The 27524-nt window shown below is 40.2% G+C and overlaps 1 protein-coding gene across 3 annotated transcripts in view; it reads left to right on the top strand.

Moving 5' to 3' along the window:
• The window catches only part of cdh22 (cadherin 22), a 191188-nt gene that overhangs the window by 72143 nt on the left and 91521 nt on the right, over positions 1-27524 (top strand). For all 3 annotated transcript variants that reach the window (XM_074641992.1, XM_074642011.1, XM_074642002.1), the window contains one exon: positions 26256-27344. In XM_074641992.1, the coding sequence (XP_074498093.1) occupies positions 27120-27344 (225 nt within the window). In that variant the 5' untranslated portion in view covers positions 26256-27119. The remainder of the gene's footprint in view (positions 1-26255; positions 27345-27524) is intronic.

Genomic DNA, 27524 nt, shown 5'->3' with positions numbered 1-27524 from the left:
GGGCTTGTCAATCACGTTAAAGGTGCAGGGTCTGTGTCTGTTTTATAGTTTGTGTATTGGATTAAATCCAAAGAGGTAGAAACAAGAAAACCACTTGTATTTTTTGTTTTTATCCTCACCACCACCAGTAGACTAGGAGACGGACCTTCAGTTAGCGATTAGCTGTTGCAACGAGCATTCAGCTATCGCAAACCGCAGCTCCAGGAGTCACAGCGGGCTAGTGCTGGGTTTAACCTATATCACGGCAGAAAGAGAGTTTGCTGATCTGGCGAGGAGTCGGGCAGTATAGTGTCACAGTAAACACAAAGATGTCTAACGTAAACTACAGGCCGACGCCATGTATGAAGATGATAAGATAGCAGTGTTATTTTGACCGTCTCTGAGTTTCAGCAGTTAGGTTGAATTTTGCGTATGCTTGCCCCGTACTTTTGGTTTGTTTTCTATTTAGTCCGGTTCGATTTCACAGTGCTCGAATTAAAGTGGACAAAATATTTATTTTTTTTTGCTGAGGAGCGTCTACGAAGGAGCAAATTTATCTCTTTCATCTCAAGAGCTGTGTGTGTGTTTTCACTTTGACTCTGCACCAATCTACTGTGTGCACGAATCCCTTCTCCAGTTTATCTTGAATGACTTTATATAGTCACTGTTTTTGTTGACATTATTTAGCATATTCTGTATGTTCTGTTCGGCCCAGATGTCAAGCAAACATAAGACTTCTGCAAAAGTCCAGCTCCGTCCTCTCCCACTCCTGTTAACCTGTCGTTTACCTGTTTCCATCTCAACAAATGCCCGACCGTTTGTTTTGGTCCGCACCCGAGTACGATTATTGCGTTCACAAATGCCCAAACGAACCGCAACAGGGGTGGATTTTTGGCTTGTGAAAGCTCCTTAAGATTATTTCTCATTAGTTGTACTAACAGCAGAGTCAAGATAACTCTAAATAGTATTCATCAAGAGCCATCAAGATAAAACAGACTTTGTAACATGTATTCATTTGTACAGATTTAAAGTACAGTAAATTCTGACAGGCCATAAATCTAACCAGATATATTTAGTTATGACTAGTCAAAATGTACACATTACAGTTTGTTGTTATTCATACCTGAAGTCAACATTCACCAGATTACAAGAATCATATCTGTTTATTTACTGTTTCTTAAACAGCATTTCTTTTTTTTCTAGGATTTAGAGGCGATGCTACAGACAAATAGATACCATTGGTGTTTCAAAGCAATTAATAGTTAAGTAAAATCCTAAGAACATTATTATATCCCAGAGGGAATAGTTTGTAAGCTCCATTTTAAAGAGGTTTTTAAACGGATGACTAATTCAGTGCGTAGTGTAGAATTTGACCTTTAGTTTCTACATTGATTATCAATATTTTCACATCTTAATTTAGTTACATTTTACTCATTTCAGACTATTAGTGTGCAAATTGCACTAGATTGTTTCTTTTTGCAAGCTCATTATCAAATAGACGAGTATACTGCTGTTTAATTTTAAGTTTTCCTGCTCTATTCTTCATTCATAAATCATGTTAATCCTTAAAGTAGCTTGTCATGCATCTATTCATGTCTGTCCATGTTACCACTTTACCTGCAGCCTGTTCTTTCACAGAAAAAGAACACAAAAGCATCTTACTCCTTGTATGACTGGTAGTCCAGCTCTTATATTTTGTGAATACAGACTAAAATATGCACATTTCAAGCAATTATTATTATTTTAGAACTAAACTTAACAAAAAAAACATACAGTAACTGCCATCTCTGCAATCTACGGAGTTATGTTCCGTTTGCATCATTTTGTACACACCAGCGAAATGAAGTATTTTTACTTCACTAAGTCCAAGAAGTCAAGCTAACTCGGTTGAATTTAACCACCCTCTTCCTAACACAGCCACTCTCCTCCTGCCGGTCCACTTCTGGCCACATGCCGTGTTTCTGATTGACTTCTGATGGACATTATTATTTTTACAATGGCAGTAATAACTTCAATGCCGTCCTAATGATAGCGATCATAATGCTGGGAACTCACTCTCCCAATAGTCGGCTGATAGCCGTGCGGCAACCTCAGCGGGGAGTGAGAGAGCTGACTTCAAAGGTGTGATTTACCTCACAGTGGAGTGCAGGGCATTGCAGCACCCGTGGGCGGCTGTCATTTTCTTGTTGAACTTCTCCTTTTTGATCCTCTAGTTCAATAGGAGCGCTGTTCACTGTCCAGGTACTTGAGGACTGAGAGAGAGGTCTAAAGGTCTTCCGTGATTTTCTTCAGTGATTGACTTTTTTTCTCATACCTTCACTTCCATATATAGTAAGATATAGTAAGATATAGCCCATCCATTTGGTAATATCACTATTATGCTGATCTTGGCGATACACTGTATCGCCAGTTTGGATTAGACAGCGAGGGAAAGTTACACAGAGCTCATCTTGACATTAATATTGATCAGTTCGCCAGTAAACGCCACTACTTGACTGCTCAGCCGCAAATTGAACCCTAACAATCATCCACTCCCCCTCGTCTCTCCTCGGAATCCTTCCTGCACAGGCCCTGGTCATTTTCATGCAAAAGATTGCCTTTTTCTGCCTGGAGGAGAATACAATGAATAGATTGATTAGGCAATATCGTAATGGGGATAGGGTAATGAGCCTGTCAATCATACAGCGGACAGTGTCTGACAGTGAAAATACGCCCAGGCAGCAGAATTACTTTGCTAGTAGATAGGAGGGCAAAAAAATGGTTTTAGGATGAGTTAGAGAGGACAGCTGAAACAGAAACTCCTCGGGCAAAAGAAATACTTCTCTTTTTTAGACAAAAGAGAGACCAATTACAGAATGGAAGACATATACTGCACTTGATGGTTTAATAATTTCATCTATTATTTATTTATTGATTATGTAGGGGAGAGCCAGTACAAAAGTAGCACTGTACGAAGGTAGCACTGTACGAAGGTAACACAGCGGTTTTCTCCGAGCCTATGACTCTGATATGCCTAACTACGTCAGCATGCACAGCACGCAACACTTACCAGAATCACAAAAAAAATTGTTTTGCCCGTAAAGTTCTTTTGGATCACAGTAAGTAAATTCACTCAAACCCCATCAGGCAAGTGGTGAAAGAAAATTAATTATATTTTCCGGAGCTGATGATGGAAGTAGCGAAGGAGTGAGCCATCATCTTGCTTTCTTCTCATCTCTGTTGCGAGATCACATGTGCAATACCGCTCGGGCAGTCGTGATAAAATGGTGGTGGATAAAGACAAAGTTTATGAGCTGAAGCGCAAGCGAGAATTTCAATCATCATGGGAACAGGAGTTTAATTGGGTGGCATAAGAGGATGTGGGTGAAACTCCAGAGGCATTTCCTTAAATAAAGATTGAATTTATTAAGTTGTCTGAATCTGAATCACTCTTATACTGTTAATTTTTTTTTAACAGTATAGCAGTTTCCGTATTAACAGTTTCTGTTGTTGCAAAACGTTTGATGAAATTAGAAATTTAAATATAAAATGAAATTTTATAATTTTTATCGAGATGAAAGATGATTTATTTGCAATTACATATTAACGAGGATATTGTCAAATATTTTTGATAAAAACAACAATAATATAAAGATTTCAAGTTTATACTGTTTCTTTTCGTGCCGAATGACGGCGTCAATGCGCAACATTCGCTCGCAGTCAAATTATACTGAAGTCGTTCCACATTTTGTACAAAATAACCTGGTATTGATAAAGCACATATGAGTTGTTGATCACAACAACAAGTTTCTGTCTGTAATGTTATCTTTTAAAATAACGGTTATCTAAAAAACTGTTGCTTTTTGTTCCGGCTTTCCCTTACACAATGAGGATTTGTATTTGTGATCTAATGTTAAAATGTTGATGCCTACCTAAATACACAAACTGCACATCAAAGCATGAAGCTTGTGAATTTGTCACCATTGAAATTAAGAGCTCTTTAATCCTCTTGTCAAAACAAAGGCTTCCATCTGACAGCAGTGAACAGTTCCATCCTCATTTTCTGGTAATAAACTGACAATAAAGGTATATATAATGAGTTGATTTGCATTATGTTGCCCTGTATGTTCCTCTGTCCTTTTATGTCTGGGATGGGAACTAACCAAGAGGGTCAAGTGTCACACGGTGATGGCATTTTACACGTATAGGTATACTCCATCATGCAAATATACAAATGCCATTCGCAGTCCCCGGTCATTTCCAGTGGGAACAAGTGCATTATAAACCTAAAAAGAAAGAAACCTTCTCCTTGCCATCCCATTTGTTTTGCCGCTGGGCACGGAGCGCACATTCGCTTGTATCCGAAGCTGAGGCAATTTGTTTTATTTGACTTCTCTCCCCATAAACTGTCAACTCTGGTTCCCCTAACCCAGAAGAGCTTTGCTACAGAAAACAAATGGGCGCCGTAATGACCCTCTCCAACAGAGTTCAGTTTTGGGGTGTGATCTATGTATTTATCCAAGAACGTTTGCTCTGTTTATCTACACCCAGGCGGATAACTAGCGAGTTTCTCCCAGTGCGCCTCAGTGCTTTTCCTTATATCTTTTCATCGTTTCCTCAGAGGGCTGTTAGAAATTGGGGAACGAGTTAAAATATTTATACAGCTTCAGAAAAGCTGTTAGAAAATTCAGGACACTTTTAAAAGTTGCGTTTTTCACAAACATACCTTTAACACACCTCAGACGCTAGTATTGGTGTGTGTATGTGTGTATGCTGCAGAGAGAAAACGTAGAGAGAGGGGGAGCCATTTGTGTTCATGTGTGTGGAACTATGAAAAAGTGAATGTTCAGCCAACTATTGATTTTGGAAAAAAGGCTCTCACTGAGATGATGAGGAGGTGTGTCCTGTGAAGTGGCTATTATGTGAAATCAGTTTCCGTGGCCTGATTCTGTGTGCTCTATATTCATTGCTTCCAGTTCTCTAAAACAGCTTAGGCTGCATCTGCTTAGGATGCGCTCATTGCATTCAAATTCCCTAGTTTAAAGAACACACCCGTGCCTAAACATGGTTTGCAGGTGCATCCGCCATGATTGTTCCAGCTCTAAGCAGAATTCTATTAATTGTCTTGTTTTTCTTGGCTCCTCGCACGATTTAAAGTGAGATTTGTGTGGAAATCAACCAATTCCATGTTCTTAAACTATGTGTCTGTTGCTGTGATGCTAATGCTTAGCAGGTGCAGGGGATTTTCACTATTAATTGCTTTGAAAATAGAGTGGGAGGAAGTATTTTCAGTCTCTGAATATGATCCAGGATATAAGATTTATGATTTTAAACACAAGCTTGTAGTTGTAATAATAACTAGGGCTGTCAATCGATTCAAATATTTAATCGCGAGTATTCACGATGGTCTATAATTAATCGCGATTAATCGCAAATTAATCGCACATTTTTTATCTGTTCAAAATGTACCTTAAAGGGAGATTTGACAAGTATTTAATACTCTTATCAACATGGGAGTGGGCAAATATGCTTGCTTAATGCAAATGTGTATATATAGATGTATTATTGGAAATCAACTAAAAACACAAAACAATGACAAATATTGTTGAGAAACCCTCACGGGTACTGCATTTAGCATACAAAATATGCTCAAATCATAACATGGCGAACAACAGCCCAAAACTGCATGTGATTATCATAAAGTGGGCATGTCTGTAAAGGGGAGACTCATGGGTACCCATAGAACCCATTTTCATTCTCATATTTTGAGGTCAGAGGTCAAGGGACCCCTTTGAAAATGGCCATGACAGTTTTTCCTCGCCAAAATTTAGCGCAAGTTTGGAGCGTTATTTAGGCTCCTTCATGGTTGGTACCAATGGATTCCTGAGGTTTTCTAGTTTCATATGATATCTTCACTCTAGCTTTAAACACTTTATTATCGGCTAACTTTGACAGCCCTAATAATAACATAATAACTGGTAACCCATGCAAATTACTCCTCCCATAACACTCTAGTTTAATACATTATGTCTTGGTTTTTTTGTAATTACATTACAGTTATTACATTACAGTTACTGGCCTTATGAAAATTTAAAATCTGTCCAGTAAAATCATGTTGTATGGAAGCCCTAAATGGACACGATTCAAACTTTTTTTTTAATGCGGTTATCTCAAGAAAATGTGCTTTTTTATCTCAACATAACAAGATAATTAACTGGCATATCACGAGAAAACTAAAAGTTGTTTTTCTTTTATTACTTATAATGTTTCGGTCAAATCAGCCGATGGTAATGCATTCAAACAGCTCAGATTGGTCTGGCAGCATGGATGTATAGATACATGGCTGACAGTGATGGAGTGGGTGAAGTTGGCGGAGGGATACACGTTTGACTATGTCCAGTTTTCAAAATAAAATGTTAACCCCCTGAGGTCAACGATATCGTATAAGACAGAAAGGTACTCTCGTTACTATTTTTAGAATATCTCCGGAACGCTGATAACAAAGCTTGTTTTTTTCAAGTTAACAACATAATTAACTCGTGATCTCAAGATAGCGGTATTAAAAACATGTCTGAATCATGTCCGTTTAGGGCTTCCGTAATTTATTCAAAAGCTTCACAGGGGATGAGCAACAGTTATACACAAAGGGAAAAGAGAGAAATGCCTATATACACTACTATGTAATAAGCAAGGATACTTGAAGTTATGCCATGTTAAGATTACAATACTGACCAAACATTTAAGAAGTGTACAGGTCAGAAACACATGCTGCTCAATACAGTCTTTCAGAGACAATCCTAAGAACATACAGTATGATGGCAGGTAAAATCTGCTATGGCTTTTAGAAAGTGAAGAATTCTGAAGAACCGAGTAAAGAAATCTGATTTAATTTTAACTTTTCTCAACTTCCTCAACACTGGCATTTTGCAAAGCTGCAAATGAGCATTCAAACAGCCTCAGCCTGGCTGTTGACATTTGACATGAAGTTCCCTGTAATTTCTGAGGAGCTACATAATAATTACCGCAGTTATACAACCTGTCCCCAGGCTGGGAGGCTTGACCTTTCCGCAAATATAACATGTTCATTTCCCTTAATGTGAAAACGAGGATGTCATTTCCTATTGTGTACTCTGAACACAACAACACGGATGTCATCTCGCATGAACTGCATGTACTGTGAACTTTGGCGAGTGCATGTGTGGGTTTTTCTTTTCTATGTGAGCAGGAAGCCTAAACTGGCAACAGTGATTATGTTCACATGCATACTAATACTCCACTATTAGTCCAAATGTGCTAATATTCGGAATTTGATACGGGTCATGTAAACGGCATATTACGTTTGGATATTCTGAATTGGAGCCAATGGAGCATTTTCCGATTAAGACATGTGGGATATGGAGCATTATTTTGACATGTGTACAGCACATTTGGAAAATGTGTCTCAATTGGGGTTTCTATGGCAGTTTGCGACACACAGCCTCTTACCTGTTTACAGCCAGCTCTGTGTGTTGTACACAAACCAACTAGCCGACAGTTTGCAGAGATGCATGCCCAAAAGAAAAGCCCACATGTCTGGTTGGAAGGAGAAACACACTTACTTTAAAACATTATGAAAGATTTGGATATATGTTTTTGGTTATGTGCAAATATCCCAACGCAGATCTTTTCAAGAAAGTGGTTGAAGGAATGAAAAAGAGGGAGGCTGTGTTCACACGGTCGAACAAATCCACCTCCGGTTAAGTTAATCGGAGCATGAACTGCTGCATTTTAATAGGAATATTAGTGGAATATTCATTTTCATTAGCCATGTAAACAGCTTAGTAGGAACATTGTCTTTTTCTGAATAAGAGCAAAAAAAACAGAATATTTTGTGCATGTAAACATAGTTAATGACAGTGTTATTTCTCTATTTTGGACTATAATCATCATCCAGCCTTGGCTATGGTAGTGCTGCACCCGCTCTTGGAAGGAGAAGCATTAGGGGAGGCCTTCACACGCAATTTCACAACCTCAAACACACACACATGCACACACTCAACCATCACAGAGTTGTGGAGGGTGAGAAGAAACACAGTCAGGTTCGGTCTTTTCTGACCACAGTCTGGCCTAATGGGAATCTTATGGCTGAGTGCGCCACACAGCACTCACAGAGTCAGGATGTATGGCCACCTAGTGAAAGCAGTCCAGCGGGAAAAATGAACTACACTGAGAAAAAAAGTAGGTCCATATTATTGGGGGATGATGGGAGGACAGAGAGATGGGGGATGGATCGGGTTGGTGATAAAGACAGCAATAATGTTTCTTTATGAGACTTTAGGGTCTCAGATTGTCTTTCTACACATGTTTAATAGGGCCGTGTATTAGCAAGAATCTGGCGATACGATACATAATCATAATGTAGGGGTAACAATTCAATATATTGCTATATTTTGCGAGGCTTTAAGCAAGGCGATATACTGCAATTTAAAAAAAAATGAATGTTAGGAAAACTGTCATAGTTTAAAGAACACACTAGAAATATACACCATTTTTGAATAGGCAAAAACAACAAAATGTATACTGCATGCAAAGAACTACATGCTTTCTTGCCCAAACTGCATGTGATTAACATAAAGTGGGCATGTCTGTAAAGGGGAGACTCGTGGGTACCCCGTAGAACCCATTTTCATACACATATCTTGAGGTCAGAGGCAAGGGACCCCCGGGAAAATCGCCAGGCCAGTTTTTTTATGCCAAAATTTAGCGTAACTTATTTATTTACTTATTTATCCTACTTCGCGACAGTATTACCTGGTTGGTACCAATGGATACCCTAGGCTTTCTAGTCTTAAAACTGAGCCTGCTACAACATCCGAAAAATCTAATTACTGTCAGGCCCGATGGCCTTTAAATCAAGGTTAATAAAAAGTCGACACAGTGTTTTGGAGAATCGATACGGTATCCTACAACATACTCATGCGTATCAATATCTTCTTACACCGCTAATGTTTAATGTAAACGAACAATTATTCATAATTGGCTGTAGAAGACTGACATTTACACATATATTTCTGGAACAGATGATCATTTTTAGTGTCAATGGAAGATGATACCTCAGTACACAACAGACACAAAGCTGTGTACAGTGTTTTTTACTTTGCAGCTACCTACTGGCTACTTGCTTTGAGGTTTCAGATTGGCCCGTGTCAGAGGATTGCTTCTCTGGATTTTCCCACAGTGATAAACAGGAAAGTAAAATAAACATGTTACTGCCTCCTAAGTCCTCTTGAAATGTTTATTCCTCTGAATATATTAAAGGATTAGAGATTGTATGTAACATGATTATGAACAAAGCAGCTGAAGTGTGATCAAAGTGAGGGAGAGAGTAAACTCACACACAGTTACACAGGAGGCGGAAAAAAGGTGAGGGATAAACTGAAATTATGAGACGGATTAAGAGATTACTCCATAACGGAATTTTTTTTCATTTGCAACATATGGATGAAATGTAAAGTCTGGAAACACACTTTTGAGGATTTGCCCATGATTTTATGAGAGCTCTGCTTAATAAATATCCATCGGGCTCCTACTGATGTGCTTTCACTCTTGCAGGTTCAGTACACAGTGCAAGCATTCATTTAAGTGTCAAAACATGATATGCTTGGCAAGCCATAATTAAGTGTCTTGTTTTTCCAGTATGTTTTCTACCCAACATAAATTTGTGGTTGATGTTCTGCTGGTGTGTAAAACATTCAGATGCTTAAATAAGATAACGTTCAAATGCAAAGGCAATAGCTGAGCCACAATGGCCTAATGGGTTTTAATAAGTTAATCATTGTGAGTGTCATATTATTATGTTTTATACATATATTTCTTTATAGTTAGCATGAAAACATAATTGCCATTAATTCAAGAGTTAAATACATACAGTAAACTGAAATAGATGCGGTTAACGAGTTGTGATTTCTTATTTGTATTCTTGTGTTTTAACCTTTGAGCTGCATTTACTCACCAAGCTTCTCTGCTTATTGTTTGCTTGCTTTTGCATTGATTAGATAAAACACATAATCCTGAAGTCAAAATAAGTCTACGTCTTTTTTTTTTTTTGCCAAATGGCTCACGTTCATGCATTTAAGTTTCAAGTGGTATCATTTCCTCTGTGAGTGGTGTAATATTACAGATTAAGTCAGTTCTGCTTGGTTGCTCGCCAGGCCCACAAATTAACATTTGGCTAAGTATTCTTTCACTTAAATCATTTCCAGCCAACAACAGCTAGAAGAGAGCTGTCGTGAGGTACTGTAGAGCAACCAGATTGTATCTTGCAGTCAGGCCGGCAAGGTGCAGGGTATGTGTGGAGCAGGGCAACCCAATTTCATGGGAAAGTTGTATGATGACATGACAAGGACAGCCCATGTCTCATGAGGACTCATTTTTAGGCTTTTTACTTGTCATATGTACGCCACTTTTTGCGTGTCAGTTGTACGCCTTGCAACAAAACTATGGTAAGGTCCGCAGTTTAGGTTTAGGCAACAACACCACCTATAGGTTTAGAAAAAAACATCACGGTTGGCCTTAAAATAAGTACGTAAACTAAGTACAATACATACAGAAACAACGTAACATCAGTACAGAACATGTCACTAAAAAAACACGTCACTAACGTTACTTGCAAAACAAAACACTGGTCTCCTGGTTGAAAGTCCTGTGTTTGTTGGACCCATCGACGTTCCCACCCGACCATCATAAGCGGTCTTTCTCACTTTTTATTCTACGTCACTAGCTCTGAGCGTAGCACATTTTTACAGATGCATTTACCCTGCACACAGTACAGACTATATGGTGTACAAATGACACACCAAATGCAAAAACAATGTTTTCATTGCACACTTTTGCCTTGTGCATTATCATGTCATTCATATGCCTTTTCGTGCAACCGGGCTGAGCCGGGTGAAGCTCTATAGGGACAGTTAGCCACTGGATGAGTCTTGTCAAAATAATGTTCTGGACATGGAGGTACCTTAACGGAGGTCTTTATTTGATTTCCCAAAGGCCTGCTTCCACATCATCTAGTAACTTTGTACTTTCACTTCCTCCCTTAGCTGTGACACTTGATGTCAATCACTGGAAAAAAGCAACAACATCCCCAGAGCCCTCATCCTTTCTCCAGTCCCCCCCTTTGGCTCTTCAATACACTGTGCTTGCTCCTAACACATTGGTGAATATATCAGGTGCAGGTGATAAATGTAGTGAATAATAATAACATTGCTTAGAGAGGGCATGAGGTATGAAAAACTGGGAAAAAGAGCAAATCGGATGACATGATGTGCAGTGCTGATTTTGCCCTCTATACCTACATGTCTATTTTTATGTTTTTGTACAGAGAACATAGTTATAAATACTTGCTGAGAAAATTGCCTATCCATGTTTTCCTTCCTGCTTTAACAGGTTTACACGCCAGAACAGGTTGCACAGGAAGCCGGTGCCCATGGCACAGTATACCCGTTTATTGGCAGATGTTATCAGGACTCCATTCCAAGTGAACCTAAGGCTAGTGTGCAATAGTGTAGAATTCTATCACTCTAAAATGCTCAGTGTATGAAGTTCATCCTTCTGCTTCAGACTGTAGACTTGTGATCCATGATGCATCAAGCCTCCTTTCATAGGAAGACAAAAGAAACCTGTCATACTTGTTCTGCAATATGCTCAACTTGTTGACATCAAGGCAGTCCGCATCCAACTCGCTTAGCATTGCATTTGCATTGGCTGGAAGCAGCTCTGATAGACACCGGTGGTCTCCGGCTGTCCTGAGAGGGGTCCTATAAGTACGGTCGGCCTGAAGCTACGGGCAGAGTCGGAGCAGTGTGTTGACAGACACCAGCGCTCTTCTACCATCCTGAGCCCATGTGCACTGACAGCTGTCAACTACCTTGGCCGTCACCTGTCTTTCACGGAGACACACACATTCACCTACATGGATGCGCGAACGCACGCTCGGAACATTTCCTTTGCAAACATGCATGCACAATAAGTAGAAACACACACACACAGAGTCACAGAGGAGCAAGCTTTTGGCTCGGGCTCTTAGTCCGGTCTACCCCTCCAGATCCCACTGCCCTTTCCATTTTGTTTGTTTCATTCATATGCTACTCTCTCTCTCTCTCTCTCTCTCTCTCTCTCTCTCTCTCTCTCTCTCTCTCTCTCTCTCTCTCTCTCTCTCTCTCTCTCTCTCTCTCTCTCTCTCTCTCTCTCTCTCTCTCTGAGTCTACCCCCTCTCTCTCACAGCCAAATCTGGGGATACAGAGCGCCAGCCACCCGTGAGATGAGCGATTTAGTAATTGTGCAGCTGGCAGCCCAGGCATGGGGGCCTGTGCAGCAGTAGTGGACACTGTGGTATGCACTGTGGCACAAAGGCTAGTCCAGTGGGGACAGGGAAGAGAAAGACAGAAAGACAAAGACAGATGGGCAGAGGCAGAGAGAGAAAGAAAGGAATGGCACAAGGGTAGTTCGTGAAAAAGAAAATTTAAGCGAAATTAACGGACGTAAAGCGAAAGCAAGTGAGTGGGTGCAGGCTCATCTTGGTACGTGGGTGGAAGCTTTTGAGTTTTGAAGAGTAGCAACAGTATTGGCATGGGAGAGAGGGAACAAGGGAGGAGGAGAGGGAGGGGGGTTAGGCAGAGATTTGAAGAGAAAGGGAGGGACGGGGGTGGAAAAGCATCAATTAGTGTAATTAGGAGACCAGCTTTAGCAAGGCACTGACAATATGTCACCTCTCATTATAACCCATAAGCAAACACAGCAGCCTAATGCAAGGCAGCACCCATTCTCTAGACAGTTCCCTGTGTCAATGCAGATTTTGTTCTCCCCAGTCACGCTCGGCTGCATATCATTGACTTGCCAATACAACACGGCGCTTTGGATTCAGAATATAGAGTCCGGTTGGGAGGAGAGAGAAACCCCAAACAATAGCAAGGTCTGACTAGCATGCTGCCCGAGTATACGGGATGTTTGGCAGCCCAACAGAAAGGAGCCTGGATCCTTGTTAAACTACGTGGGGACTGATTAATTCAGATGGATGAAATGTGTTAGATGTTTGTGCAGAGGTGGTTTGAATAGAGGATTATGTGTTGTGGTCTGTTGGAATTGACGTTTGGGCAATTGCGGCACGAGAACCGAATTGTGCTTAGAAGCTGTGGGCATCATCATTTTGCATCAACATTTCATCAGGCAATTTTATAGACTTGATGTATGATTGCAAATTGAACATAATATTACTTTATCTACGTCTTTTTCACAACGAATAGAGTGCTGAGGGAATGAGTCGTAAAACCTGGAAATGAGTTAGCATTTTAGCACTTCAGGTTCCCTTGTCTTGAAATTAATGTTTTTTTTTAGTTAGATGCCTGCAATAAGGTCTGCAGTTAACACAAGCTCAAGAGATGTTAACGTTTTGTTCTACGATATAAAATACATCAGTAAATATTCCACTTGTGAAAATTACTAAACGCCATCACACCGACTTGTCCGCCTTTATAGCCTCTTATTTCATGGCTATTCCATCAATACTCGATTCTGATTGGTCAATCATGATGTTCTAGGGTCTATATAGCAGACCGTTGCTATGTATAACAGACCGTTGCTATGGATGTACTTCTGATGTCGGACTCTGGCGGACCGTTTTTGTGTCAAATAAGTAAGTAGCCATGTAATAAGTGGGATAATGTACAGCTAGTGGGCTGCTTCACGTCGGGGTCCACATCTCCGGCGCATCGCCCTGTCTGGTGTTTATTTCACAACAATGACCGGCTCGCTGTACATTATCGCTTACTTAGTGTATACTCGTACTTGTGGCGCTTGCATTCACACTTCAAAAATCCTAAAAATGGTGTTCATTTGTGAAGATTATCAGAGTTTATTTTCTGCAATAATCCAAAACCCAATGGAAAAATCCAATTGGCTTTTTGTTGAAGGAACCAGGGCGATGCAGCACTCTGTACTGACATTATATACAGTATACAATATAAGTAATAACTTCTCTTGAAGTTGCATTTAAATTGCATATATGATTATATTATTATTGAATGTTTGCCTGTTTAGCAGGCTCATCAGTTCTGCCCGTTTATGAAAATACACACAACTTCCATGAGCCAGTACACTCGTTTTCATGGCAACCCTTCTGCACTCCAAAGTAAACTGTTGTTTTTGTTTCCTTTTATTTATTTATTTTTCATCTTGTCAGTCCCGTGGCAAACAGCCCATTACAACTTCACCATTGCTAGATAAACAGTACACAAACAGACATGTTTTCTGTTGTGCCTGTTTTTTTTTTGTTTTTTTTTCACTCCTCTGTGTCGTGGCACGGGGCCGCCGAGCCAAGTGACTGTGACTGTGAATTGGGATTGGAAGTGACAAAATAGGCTATTTAATAAGCATGGCAGAGGGGATTGGACTCTGGTGTCGGGTTCACTCGAATAAGCAGACTGTCTGAACTCCTCCTGGGCCCGGCTTTGATGGCAGCTTTCATCCATCTGATGGGGAGATTCTGGCAATGGAAGATGGAGCCGGGTCTGTCTCGCTATCTACGGTGTGTGTGTTAAGCTGTGCATGCTTGTGTGTGTGCGCACAGGGACGTTTTTTAGTAAATGCAAAATCAGTGCACACATCAATCTGAGGCAGAGATATATACTGTGGCCAGCGAGCGGACTCGGGGGGAGTAAACGTGGCCGTGTTTTAACCTCAGGCTATTAACTTCCAAATATAAACTCCTTCCTTCAGATGGTAATCACTGACTTTTTTTTTTTTGTCACCGTGGCCCCTGAAATGAGAAGTTATTATTAGAGAGAGATGCAGTGGCAATCCCTAATGATACCAGGCTCAACTGAGTTGTCACAATATATGTTTGGGTATATGTGAGGGTGCTCAGAGAAATGCTAGTGTATGCATATATGTACGAATGTGCAGAAAGAGGAGGCTCATGAAACATCATGATAAAATGTGTTTTAAAATATTACAGGGTGGAAGTGAAAACCTATAAAGGAATGACAATAGAGATAGATAAAACATTTTGAAAAAACAGGACAAACAGATAAACCTCCAGAGGGAGCCTAACTGTGGGAACCTGCTGAGACTGTTGAGCAGAAATAAGGCAATAAAAGAACAAATAAAAGTGGCAGCGGAGTGCAAAGGAGAAATGAGTGAGAGAGACGGCGCAGATGGGCAGACAGTATAAGGGTTGATAGAAAAGGTGTAAGGGCAGGGCGATGGAGGAGAAGAGTGAGCAGAAGCCAGAACAAAATACGACTAAACAACGTGACACAGAAAAAGAATAGCAGGCTGAAAAGCAATAGGTTTTAGAACTTGTTGACAGTGAGTTAGACATAGAGACAAAGACAGAGAAGGCAAAGAGGTGCATGGAATATAGAATAAGATGGTGAGGGAGGGTGAGAGTTGAAGAGTGAAGAAGAGAGCTAATGGTAGGCTGGATGATGGAGGGACAGGGAGAGTGTGCTTGTGTGTGTGGCATACACACTTGCATACATTAAGAAAAAACAAATGTTTACACTTAAGTTTGCATTCATTTTCTGTGCATATGTTTGTGTGTGCACGTTTGTGTCTGCATACATTTACTTTTTGGATTATACCAGCCTCCAAGGCAGGAAAAAAAAGACGTTTCAGCCCAGTAAGATAACACTGCATTTTTGACCAGCTCCACCACACACCAGTGTCTGTGAAAACATGAATTATGAATTAAAGCATGACATTTGCAGCTAATGCGCAATTCAATTCTATGAGGAATTTTATTTTCCCCTGCCTCAAAACATTGCACGGTTCAGAATTTGGTTCCAGGCTATAACTCACCGCTGCACTGCACACTCGGACTGATCCAGCTAAGCTGTAAGTGACTGTCACGTTTGAACTCAGACCTGTAGTCTCTTCTAATGGAACAAGCTGACTACAGACTCAATGCTTTCGTTGCCATAATTATGATATAGAAATTGTTCAAACGAGTCTGTAAAGCTAGATACTCGGTAGACTTTCTAGCTTTACAGCCTAGAGACCTTGAATCACACTATACTGTACAGAACAGTATGTATTCCTAAGCAGTGAATTGATATCATGTATGGTTTGAACACATTCACCTTAATTTCCACTAATGTGAACTGTTGTCGGTTGGTGTTTACAAACGCACTGCATTCAAGGTTGCCAACTCCTCCTCGGCTCAACGTGAGAGGGAATGGAGAGAGAGAGAGAGAGAGAGAGAGAGAGAGAGAGAGAGAGAGAAGAGAGAGAGAGAGAGATGGTTTAGTGAGCTATAAAACGAATGAAGAGAGGGAGCGGCGTTAGTGAGAACAAAACAGTGAATCATAGAAATAAAATGTTATTTTCGGATTCTTACACGGCGGTTACTTTCTAAAGCACAAATATACACAACTACAACTCCGCTCAACTCTGCGGGAAGGCACATAGTTGCCAGATTTTTAATGAGTGCAGCCAAAGGGCAGGCTTCTGTCCACTGTGTCTCAGCACTGTCTGTAGCACATGCACATAAAAACACACAACCTGTTCTCATCCGTGAAGTACGGCCGCTTCATATCTGAAAGAGCTAAAGGGGGACTTGTGCCTCGGTATCAGACGCCGAGTGGCATGACAAAGCAGCAGTATTTGATGATCTAAACAGGCTGAACATCCCTCGCGTTGTTATTGTCTTACAGCCTCCCACGTGGGGTTGAAAGGCTGTTCGCTGAAACCCGGAAATGTCACAAAGAGCAAAATAAGAATAAAAGAGACAATACAGCAGAGGGCAGGATCTCTGTAGATAAAGACACTACCACACACTTCGAGTGGGTCATAAGTGATGATTGAGAGGGATTATTTATTAGGAAATGCTTGCATGTTAAAGCTTCATCTATTACTGTTGTACTGTCCCCTTTTTATGAATTCTGTAGGTATGCCAAAACTATATAATAAGTACCAGATTAACCCTCATCCTTCCAGCCTATTAAGCTACTTACACAAGGACTACCGACTGGGGTCCCTCGGGACTACTGTAGGAAACAACCATCATAGCAAAATGTTAACATATTTCTTCTCAAAACATTATTAGTTATGTAATTAATGTCATCTGAAGGAAAAAACATACCTTATTGTTTTTATTTTAAGATGCAGTTCTTTTGCATTTTCTTTAAAATAAAAATAGACAGAGCACATCTGCATCTGTTTCTGTTTCCTTTAAAATGACTGAGTGCCCTTACCCCCCTGATAGTGTGTTATACTTTATTAATTAGGACCCATGGCAAACATATTATCTATGTATTCTATTAAAAAACACAAATTAATAACATTGGGCTTTTTTTTCTTTTTTTCTTTTTTTTTAAAAAAAACTAATAATTAAAACAGAAACACAAATTGAAAAATCATGAAAAAATGGAGTAATAGAATAATGCACCTGTGGGATATAACAAAATATTTTACCTCTTGGGTCTGCGGGGATCCCAGTTGGTAGGATGATAATAATAATTTTACTTAATTTCTGAGTAGTATTATTCTGAGTAGTAGTAGTAGTAATTTCTGAGTAGTAGTATTACTGTGTATTACTATAATATTGTTTGCTGTTTATGAAAACAGTCATGCTAGTGGCTCTGAGAAGCTGCACTCAGCCAAAGCAGGGCTTTGAGCTAAATGCTAATGTCAGCATGGTAAGTCAATGCTAACATGATGTTTAGCAGGTATAATGTTTGCTATTGTCACACCTTAATTTTGTGTGTCAGCATGCTAACAGTTTTCTGCATTAGTTAACAAAGTAATAGACATTGAAACGTTGACCTGATGATGATGGCGCTAGATGAAAAGTCATCAGGATCCATCCTCTCGCGCCCTTGAACATCTGTACCAAATGTCATGGCAATTCATTTCATGTTTTATGAGATTTTGCCCTCATAACCAAAGCTATCAATCTACCAATACCTGAGTAACATGGGGTAAAACAGCAAATAGGAATTTCATGATGCTGGTCCTCTCTACTCATCTATCCTGCCAGTACATTAAGGGATCTGGGGAGGTGTTGTCAGCTACCTGCTTTGCCAGCTTTTGTCGCATCCGTGGTTGTCTGTGTTGGCAATAATTGTCAGTGCCTCAGAAACAAGCAAGCTTGATCTACTTTAGTCTGAAATCAATGACAAATGGTGCGAATCATTGCAGAGACTGATTCATCATTTTCAACCCAAGTTAAACAGTGTTTCCATGATAAAAAAAAGAAGCAGCCTTGTATTTTTCACTCAGTAAATCACAGTTCTCATATGCACTCCACACAACTATCTGATGTGGCATTTAATCTGATTGGTCAGGGAAGGCACAATAGAGAGGAGAGTGAGCTAATGGCAGAGCAGAGAGGCAAAGATAACAAGCTTATCACAGTTTGTGAAAAAAAAGTAAGAAAAAAATTGTTTTGGAGACAAACCCAAATAAGCCACTGACCAATCCGCTGGTGTGTCGGCCACATACATCAACTAAATGTAATATTGAACCTTACAATAGCTGCAGGGAAATCACAAAAATGGGTACAATTTGCTAGAGGATTAATTTATTTCTCCTTCAGTTGTTCAAATATGTTCTATTTTGTGTATTGTGTACTGCTGTTTTCGTTCGTTGTTTATCTAATACATTGTAATTTCTTCAGATATAAGCTTCCCAGAATATGGGTCATTTTTCCTCAATAAAGGAAGGCATTTCCATATATTCTCCCGTTCCCCCTACATCTTCTGCTGTGCCCAATCTTCAACTGATCAGATGTATGTTTCAAACACAGAACAAAATGTTTAATTCATCACCACACGCTTACATTATGTTAAAAAAAAATACAGGACATTAGAATAAGCTATGATGTAGACTATATGAAATACAATGTTAGTTTCTCAGTCCATAACAGCAAGCTTACTTCCAAGCTGAACAAAAGATACAGAGACAAAAATATGTACTTGAGATCAAGTGTGTAAAAATGGCAGCTAGATGTTTCAGTCATAATTCACTTGCTGCCTTGAGACCAGTTTTGCACTGAACATCTTGCTTTAGCTGCCTCACTCAGCTCTGTCTTTATGCTGCCCTTACCTTCTCTCCTCCGAGGGCACTGTCACTATAAACACTGCAAATCAACCATTATGATGCTTTATTTGTGAAGCTACACCTCATCTCACCATAGTCAACGATTAACCAATTACAGCTAAATACAATCAAACAAAGTTAACCCATTACAAGCTCCAAGATATCCAATGTAATGTGATAAAGCCAGTAATCAACAGTATGTAAACCAGGCGGCAAATTCCTGTTTTGAAAAGTGAAGTCAATGCGGAAGTGCCTTATACTTGCATGCTTTCTAATAGCCAGCAGGGGGCGACTCATCTGGTTGCAAAAAGAAATCTGATTGTATAAAAGTCTATGAGGAAATGACCCTACTTCTCACTTGATTTATTGTAATCAAGTTATTATTTTATGTAAACATGAGTTTATGGTCTCAATCGCTAGTTTCAAGTCTTCTTCAATACAGCATGATGTTCATTTAGTTAATTGTGGTTCTGTTGAGAGTAAAATAGACCATATAGCAAGGTAGGCTTTAGGACTTGTGATTGACAGGTTGCTACCAAGGCATTGTCAGATCTGGGTGTTGTCCGCGTTTTCGTCTTACAAATTTAACCCTTACCCAGTGTTTTTTTCTGTTGATGAAAGTAAATTATAACATTTTTCGTTGCCTTGTCTTAATCAGGGTTCGGTTGTACTTAGCTCCACCTTCTCGTGTCACTTTTGGTTGCAAAAAAACAAGATGGCAACAGCCAAAAACCAATATGGCGACTGCGAAAATGCCGAGCTCGAGGCTTCAAAATGGCAGTCCATAAACCAATGGGTGGCGTCACAGTGACTATGTCCACTTTTTATAAACAGTCTATGATGTAAACACACCTTACACCTATATTCATTAAAGGATAATTGTTACAACACACAGTGACTTCACCAATATGGCCGCCATAAGATGCACTCTAACAACCATGCAACATATACTTAGTTGCAGGCAAACATCTAAGCCAAACATATTTGTTAAATAAAAACTTCCTTTGCATCATGTTACATCATTGCGTGCTGAACAGGAGCTTGGCGGATCTCTCACAATAATATTAAAAGCATGATATCATTATGCCAATAATAATAATAATGTTTATTTTCATTTTTTAATTGTTTAACTACTTTTTTAGGCAGTTTTGACTTCAGAACTGTAAAACAGTTAATTTTTAATTTCAAACTACTATTTTATTTAGCATATTATTGCTATATATTTAGTTATTTATTAATTAAAATATTGTTTACTTAGCATCAGCAGCATGTCAGCTGAAGAGGGCATAATGCCACTGATTTGAGCCACTCTGGCTAGTGAACTTTGCATGCCCCTGGTCAAATGCATTGTAACACACACACAAACACACACACACTGCTACATTGCGTGCCTGTGACTGTTTGTGTGTGTCACAGAGACAGAGAGGGCTGTCTGCCGGCCATTGGCTCCATGCCTATCAGTTCGCAGTGATCAGTCTTGCCTGGCTGTCGTCTGTCCGCTGCCAGCAGTCAAAGGGCGTGCTCTGGGCATGCCCACTGATGAGAGGCTGCAGCCATGCTCTAGAATCAATCCAGCACTCTAATAGGTCACGTATGGCTGCACAGTGCTTGCCAATAGCTTTGGATTGGAGAATGAGTAGAAGAGGTAGTGGAAAGACATAGAAGGAAGAGAGAGATGCACAGGGAGAGACAGATATGTCGGCCATATTTCCATCATCAACAACAAGTTTTGCTGGCCGCTGCTAGAAAAGGAAGGGCCGTAATTGACATGCCACTAATTTGCCTCCTCTAGTGAGGGCTTCTGACTCCGCTGTAGTGATGGCCAAGTTTGAGTGAAACATGAACACACGGACATACTGTACATCTCTTTTTCTCCATCTCCCCCCTCTTGACTCATTAGACTTCCCTACCTTTAGACCTACACGCAATTATGAGGAAATGTGTACACACTCAATGAAATCCCCCAAGTGGGGAAGCAGAGCAGAAGGAGAAGCAGATACATTGGAGGAGTGTGGATTTTGTTTTTATACCAAACAGTTGGTGCTCAGCAAATGTTTCAGTTTGCAAAGCAACTTCTGGGATGTTGGTGCACGCAAAGAAAAAAAAAAAATAAAGAAAAAGATTTGATACAAATGCTCTCTAATTAAACATATTCAAACTGCCTGCCGCTGTTAAGTCATCTACTGTAAGGGAACAGGGAAAGTGTAGATAGGCAAAAACAAATTAATTTTATCCTCCCAATGCTGTTTGCCTTTGAGGCACAGAGGAATAAACAGTATGTTTTTTTTTTTATTTCTTTGAAGTTATCACTCCGCAGCTCAAAAAATATCTAATTGGAAACTTGAAAAGAAATATTTTTGATCAATTTAAGTCAAACGAGGGATTTAAGAGGAGTTTTCGCTCCATTTTTTGGATTGACTATCATTCAAAGTGCAACAAGAGATTTGCTCCTTTTTATTTCACTAAAGGTATATGTGATAAATTATTCGTAGTAAAATATAAAGCTATAAACTTAATTTAAACTTGCACTGCAGTTGACTCCTACTCGATGTGGAGCATTTAGTTTAAGTTACGATTCCTTCTGAACTGCCTATTCTGATCTTCATGTGGCCTACTAAATAGGGCATGGGATAAAATATCGTACTGGCTTGCAAGAAGTGATGCATTACTTGGCTATAATATACAGAAATATTAACAATAAACAATAAGAATGTTTTGTGGGGTGTGTTTCTTGATCCACAGGGATCTGCAAGCACCAAGCAGATGACCAGGCACCTGCTTCTTTATTATCAAAGTTCAGACCTGAAATAGAGTTGTGTTAATAACCAGTGTGGAGCTGCATTGGTGTGGGTGTCTTGGTAGTGGTGATGTGAAATCAAATATGACTCAGGAAGTTCAGTTTCCTGAATCCCAGACAAAATTTGACATATCTAGAGAGTTGCCATGGTAGTAACAGTTTAACTAATCCATCTTGATGCGAGGGAAATAGTAGAATTAGCACAATGTTAGATTGTTCACACACAAGGTAATCCACCTGGAATCTGAATGTATTTTATTGCTCATTGCCGTGTGTTGCATTGCATTGCGGAAGATCTTCTAACTCTCAGAGCTCGGATAGCAGTTCAAGTGCATGCAGGAATGCCCCAGTGCCACTGTCTCAGTAGCCGTTCCACCAAAGGGTCACAGAGATGCACACACTCTGGCCTATTCACTCCTTGTACCTGAGCAGATAGTGGAGGAGGAGGACATTGTTTATATATGCCAGTGATTACTAACCCCAGGTAGGGCTGGGTGATATGGAGAAAATCAAATATCACAGTATTTTTGACCAAATACCTCAATATCGATGTTGCGGCGATATTTTAGGGTTGACCATTGGTGCTTCCACAAAATGTTTAAACAATGACATTTTTGATAAGTAATCATCAGTAATGTGGGTAAAGGGAAATAATAGAATCGCTAGAATAGTCTGGTAAATTCAGAAAATTACATCTATTTACTGTAATGCAGCCTGAAAAGACAACACAATATTACGATATCAAAAATCTAAGACCATATCTAGTCTCTAGGGATGTCCATAATTAACCGTTTAACCGTTAACCGACATTAAGCATTTTAACAGATTAACGCTATCAGTTAAAATGATTCAAAGAAATTAATTAATAATTAACTGAAAAGCTGAGCGGCTCGTCACTTTAAGGAGAAAAGCTGGGCCACCTTAACAGCCCACACGCAGCACCGTAGTTGCTAAGTTAACGCTTTCGAATGGGTGAACTGGGGACTCCCATCAACGAATATCTGTTGTGGCACAAATCTTGTCGGTTATCGGTTAAGACAATTTTTCAAAATGAGCATCCCTACTAGTCTCATATCACAATATCAATCTAATATTGATATAATGCACAGCCCTAACCCAAGGGTTGTTTGCATATCTGGTGAGAGGCAAAGCAGCTGACAGACAGGCAGTGGTATGATAGTAGGATGGTCTGTCTGGGATTTTTGTCAAACCACAGCCTTGGTTTACAGCGTCCGTGGAACTGTAGACTCAAAAATGTTGGAACTTGCTGTTAAACAACACAATAGGGGCGGCCTGGCTGCAGAGGGACACAGTTCTGCCTCAGCAGACAATGATAATAGTGTGTCATCTCCACTGCCAGACAGCGTCGATTGGCCATCATCCTCTGCAGGGGCAAGTGGTGGATCTTAGAGACGGGCACAGGGCAGAGTCAGAAGAGCCCAGACACATTCTGTTTCACTGCTGTTAGAGCAAAACTGGAGAATGCTGGAAAATAGGCCTATCACTGCCAACAAGCACACTCCTACTGTTACTGGTGGATGCAGGCCGCGGCATGCTCAGCGCCAAGGCACACGGCGCTCCACCGGTGTTGGTCTGCCTTGCCAATCTGTCCAGGGCTTAATTGGGAGAGTGTGTGTCTGTGTCGAGAGACAAAGTTGTTCATGACTGGTGTTTCTCCGGAGTTCAGTGCTGTCATGTCTAGTCCTGAAGGAGCATGTATAGGGAATAGGGTCAGAGTAGCCACTTTCTGCCTCCAACGGCTGTTGGCGGGATCATCATTGATTGGCTGTCCATGAACATACAGTTGTCCAATGATTATTGTGCAAACACATTTTTGTCACTAATACAGTGAAAAGGGCACTCCACCAAGATGCTTTATTTAGTCTTTGGGGCTCCTACATAGCCTATGACAAATAATTGTATACTGCTACTTATGTCATCAGGGTTATCTCATGTTGTTTTATGAACATAGACTGTATACTGTATACGAAGTGGACGTAGTCAGCCATTGGTTTGTGAACTGCCAATTTGAAGCCTCGGGTTTGGCATTTTGGCCATCGTCGTCTTGGTTTTTGGATGTCACCATCTTGATTATTCGCAACCAGAAGTGACACAAGAGGGTGGAGCTAAGTGCAACCGAACGCAGAATAAGACATTTTTGGCGACCGAAAAGGTTATAATTAACTTTCATGAACTGAAAAAAGATTAAAGTTCTAAGACAAAAACGTGGACAACTCCCAGACCAGACAACGCCGTGGTAGCGACATGTCAATCACAAGGTAGCTACGCCCTAAAGCATACCCTCCTTTTATTTAATCTATTTTACCCTTAATGGGACCATAATTTACAAAAGATGTGGGTAGTAATTAAAAGGAGGGTCTAATGAAAGATGTTATCAAATTGTTTCTTGTTTTGGATCTTGACCCCTATTAGCACCTAAAAGTCAAGATATCTCAGCCTCTTCTTTCATTTCTTTTTTAACCACCCCGACGTTCCGTTGGTCGACCGGTCCTCAACTTTGGTCCAGACTAAAATATGTAATTTAAAACTAGTTAATGAATTGCCATGAAATTTATTGAAACCATTCATGGTCCCTAGAGGATTAAGTCTACTGACGTTGGTGATCGTCTGCCTCTTCCTACAGCGCCATAATGAAGTTGACATTTGAGTTTTTTAGTGAAATATCTCATTTGGATTCCATGAGATGTGGTACACACAATTGTGTCTCCCTCGGGATGAATTGTAATGACTTTAGTTTCCCTGGTATCCCTGACTTTTTATCTAATTTAAATTTGTCCAATACTTTGGTTCATTACCATATACCTGCTAAACTAATGACATTCCCATCAGACTCATTTGTACTTTGAGTTTAGTGATAATTACAATGTTAACATTGTAAACATATTATCTACTTAACATGCAATGCAGCCTGCTGGCCTCACAGCGGCTCTAGCGTGGCTGTGTACTCTTGTAAGTCTGTCTTATGAAGGTCCCCCAACTTGTGCAATACTGAAGCACCATTCAAGATCAGTATTAGTCACATTACATGTGATTGCTGCATGGCTACTCAATTAGGTGTAGCGAATCAACCCCTGCATCGCATGACTGAATGCACCGTATGTACGATAACATCATCAATATATTGTATGTGCAAATCCCCACATAGATCCTCCATTAACAACACCAACTACCGAGTGAAGGAAGAGGTCTAAGCTGTTACATTGCTCCCGAACTGTTTGCTCTGGAGATTGGACACCCCCAAAGCAGTTGGTTTCCAATACCACGGACATTGCCTTGACCAACAGTCTGAGAAGGAATTATTTCCGGAAGCTCCAAGCTCGCTACCGGGCAGGAGGAGAGCGAGATTAGAAGTCCTCTCCCAGCCGGCAGAAATACAATAGGTTAACCCACCTGCTGGCCGGAGGAGCTTTTCTTCGAGTGGTGTTGCAATCTTCCTTTCTTGAGGTCGTGAGGCCAGAGACATACTAAATGTTATTGTTTCTCCTTTTTTTCTGTCATCCGCCTTTTGTTCTGAATGTTTCAAAGAGACCATTAATCACACCCACAGCCACACACAACCCAGTCTGTCTCGTTCCCTCTTTTAATCTTTCACTCATTATTTCATTTTGCAGTTCTCTGTTTCATTCTCTTTTTGTCTTGCTCTTTTTTTCATTTACCTTCCCTCCCTCTAACCCCCCTCTCTCTCTCTGCGTGTTTCTGCTCCGTCAGCTCTATCTTTCTGTCTAACCTCTGTGCATGTTTCACAACAGCCGAGGACCGTATCTGCCCCCCCCCTCCCCCCCACTACTCTCCAATGTTTGTCTGAAGTATTAGGGAGTTGTTGCCTTATTGGATAGAATTAATTGATTAATACTTTTATCCAATTAGTGCTCCCTCATGCAATTAATCAGCTGGCTGATGTTGGGGCCGCTCCATCAGTCGGACGGAAGGCAGACAGATGCTTTGGGTCTGGTGTGTGATGAACAATGACCTCTCTCTCTCTTTCTCTCTCGCTCTCTGTGTCTCTCTCTCCTGCCTATTTTCCACACACCTGGTCTGCTGTCCTCTTTTCACTGTTCTGCCATCGCTCTCCAGCTCGCAGCACATTGTTAGAATTCTTGCTGAACACAAGAATCGCTGGTGGAAAACAGTTTTCTTCTGATAATCCCAATAAAAACAACATATTATGGGGTTCGTGGCTCAGAACACACTATAAGAAAGATGAACAGAAAGGTGGTGTTTGAGGATTGTTGACAAATTACAACCCATTCAGCACTATTCATGCTTGAGATTAAATTAAAAACTGGAAAAACTATGTAATTTTAAACCCTGACTGATCTCGAGGCTAAGAAAGACCTTCGAAAGTATCAAGTAGGAAACATTTCCAGATTAGGAATTAATTGATTTTTTTTCTTCTCTTTTACAGGTTTGTCCTATTCCTGCCTTTGAATTGCTGATGGAGTTCTTGTGATGGCCAAAGAAATACTGTAGGACCTTTGAAGAATGAACTTTCCAAACCACTGGATTGTTCTGGAGGGGAAAGCCATCGACGATCAAATAAAATCACCAACAGTAAAATTAGTTGGCCTTTTCTCAGTTCAAGGATTCCGCTTCAGGAGGCAAAATTATTCATGAGTTTTTCAAGGAACTGGACTACAGGAGAGTTTTCTTCCCCCAAAAAAAGTTCAATATAGTAATTTTTCAATAGCTAAATCACCTGAAACACGCACCAACCATTGGAAGTGACATGGTTAGAAGTGAAAGCAGATGCACTGAAGTAGTAAAAACGACAAATTCAAGAATGGAAGGGCTCCATCACTCTTCAGGGGCGTTGTATCCCTGTTTCCTCTTAGTTTCCCCACTGATCAGTAAATCAATCCAGTAAAATCTGTTGTTTTTGTTGCTCTCAAAAAATTCAGCTTGAACGGCATTTTCTTTGGAAAATTGTTTGTTTCACAACTGCTATAAAAGGTTGGGCAGATACTTTAAAAGAATCAGAATGACTAGCCATGTTACAATACAAACAGGTGCTCTGCAGGTGGCAGGAATCCAATATGCTCCATGACGTGCCCTGCATTCAGCAGGTAACCTCAGATTTATTTGTGATCTCATGGATTAACTTTCAAGTTCTTACACAAAGACCTTTTTAAGTTTGCCCTTGAGGAGTTTTATTTGGTATAAAACTACAACCTAAAAACCCTCTTCCTGTCTACATGCATCTTCTATATCACATGTAGACCCAGGCTTAATTGCTCTCTTTTTTTCTTTTCCTATTTTTTTTTTCATCAAAATGGCTTGGACAGCAGGAGCTGGGACACTGTTAGCAGCGTTGGGTTTTCTTAGCTGTTGTGGTTTTGGCTGGTGCGAGGCCTCAAGGACTAGTGGTTCAACCTCAGGAGGGATCACAGCGGAGGAAGGACCCTCGTCATTGGAACGAGTGAAGAGAGGATGGGTGTGGAACCAGTTTTTTGTGGTGGAGGAGTACACGGGCACAGATCCCCTATACGTAGGAAAGGTAAGGACATTTAATTTTATCATGTAAATATTGTAATGAGAACTTTGTGAATAGGTGTTGATTCCTTAAACTTAAGGGATTTTGTATGATACATTTTCCAGATGTAGTAAAATGAGTGCAGATGTCTGCATGCTCCTGTCGTCAGGATGAATACATTATTAGCAAGAGTATGGCCCAATC

The sequence above is a fragment of the Sebastes fasciatus genome, chromosome 1 (assembly GCF_043250625.1).
Source record: "Sebastes fasciatus isolate fSebFas1 chromosome 1, fSebFas1.pri, whole genome shotgun sequence".
NCBI classification, from domain to species: Eukaryota; Metazoa; Chordata; class Actinopteri; order Perciformes; family Sebastidae; genus Sebastes; species Sebastes fasciatus.
The sequence above is the reverse complement of the archived record's forward strand: the minus strand, read 5'-3'. Positions and strand labels throughout refer to the sequence as shown.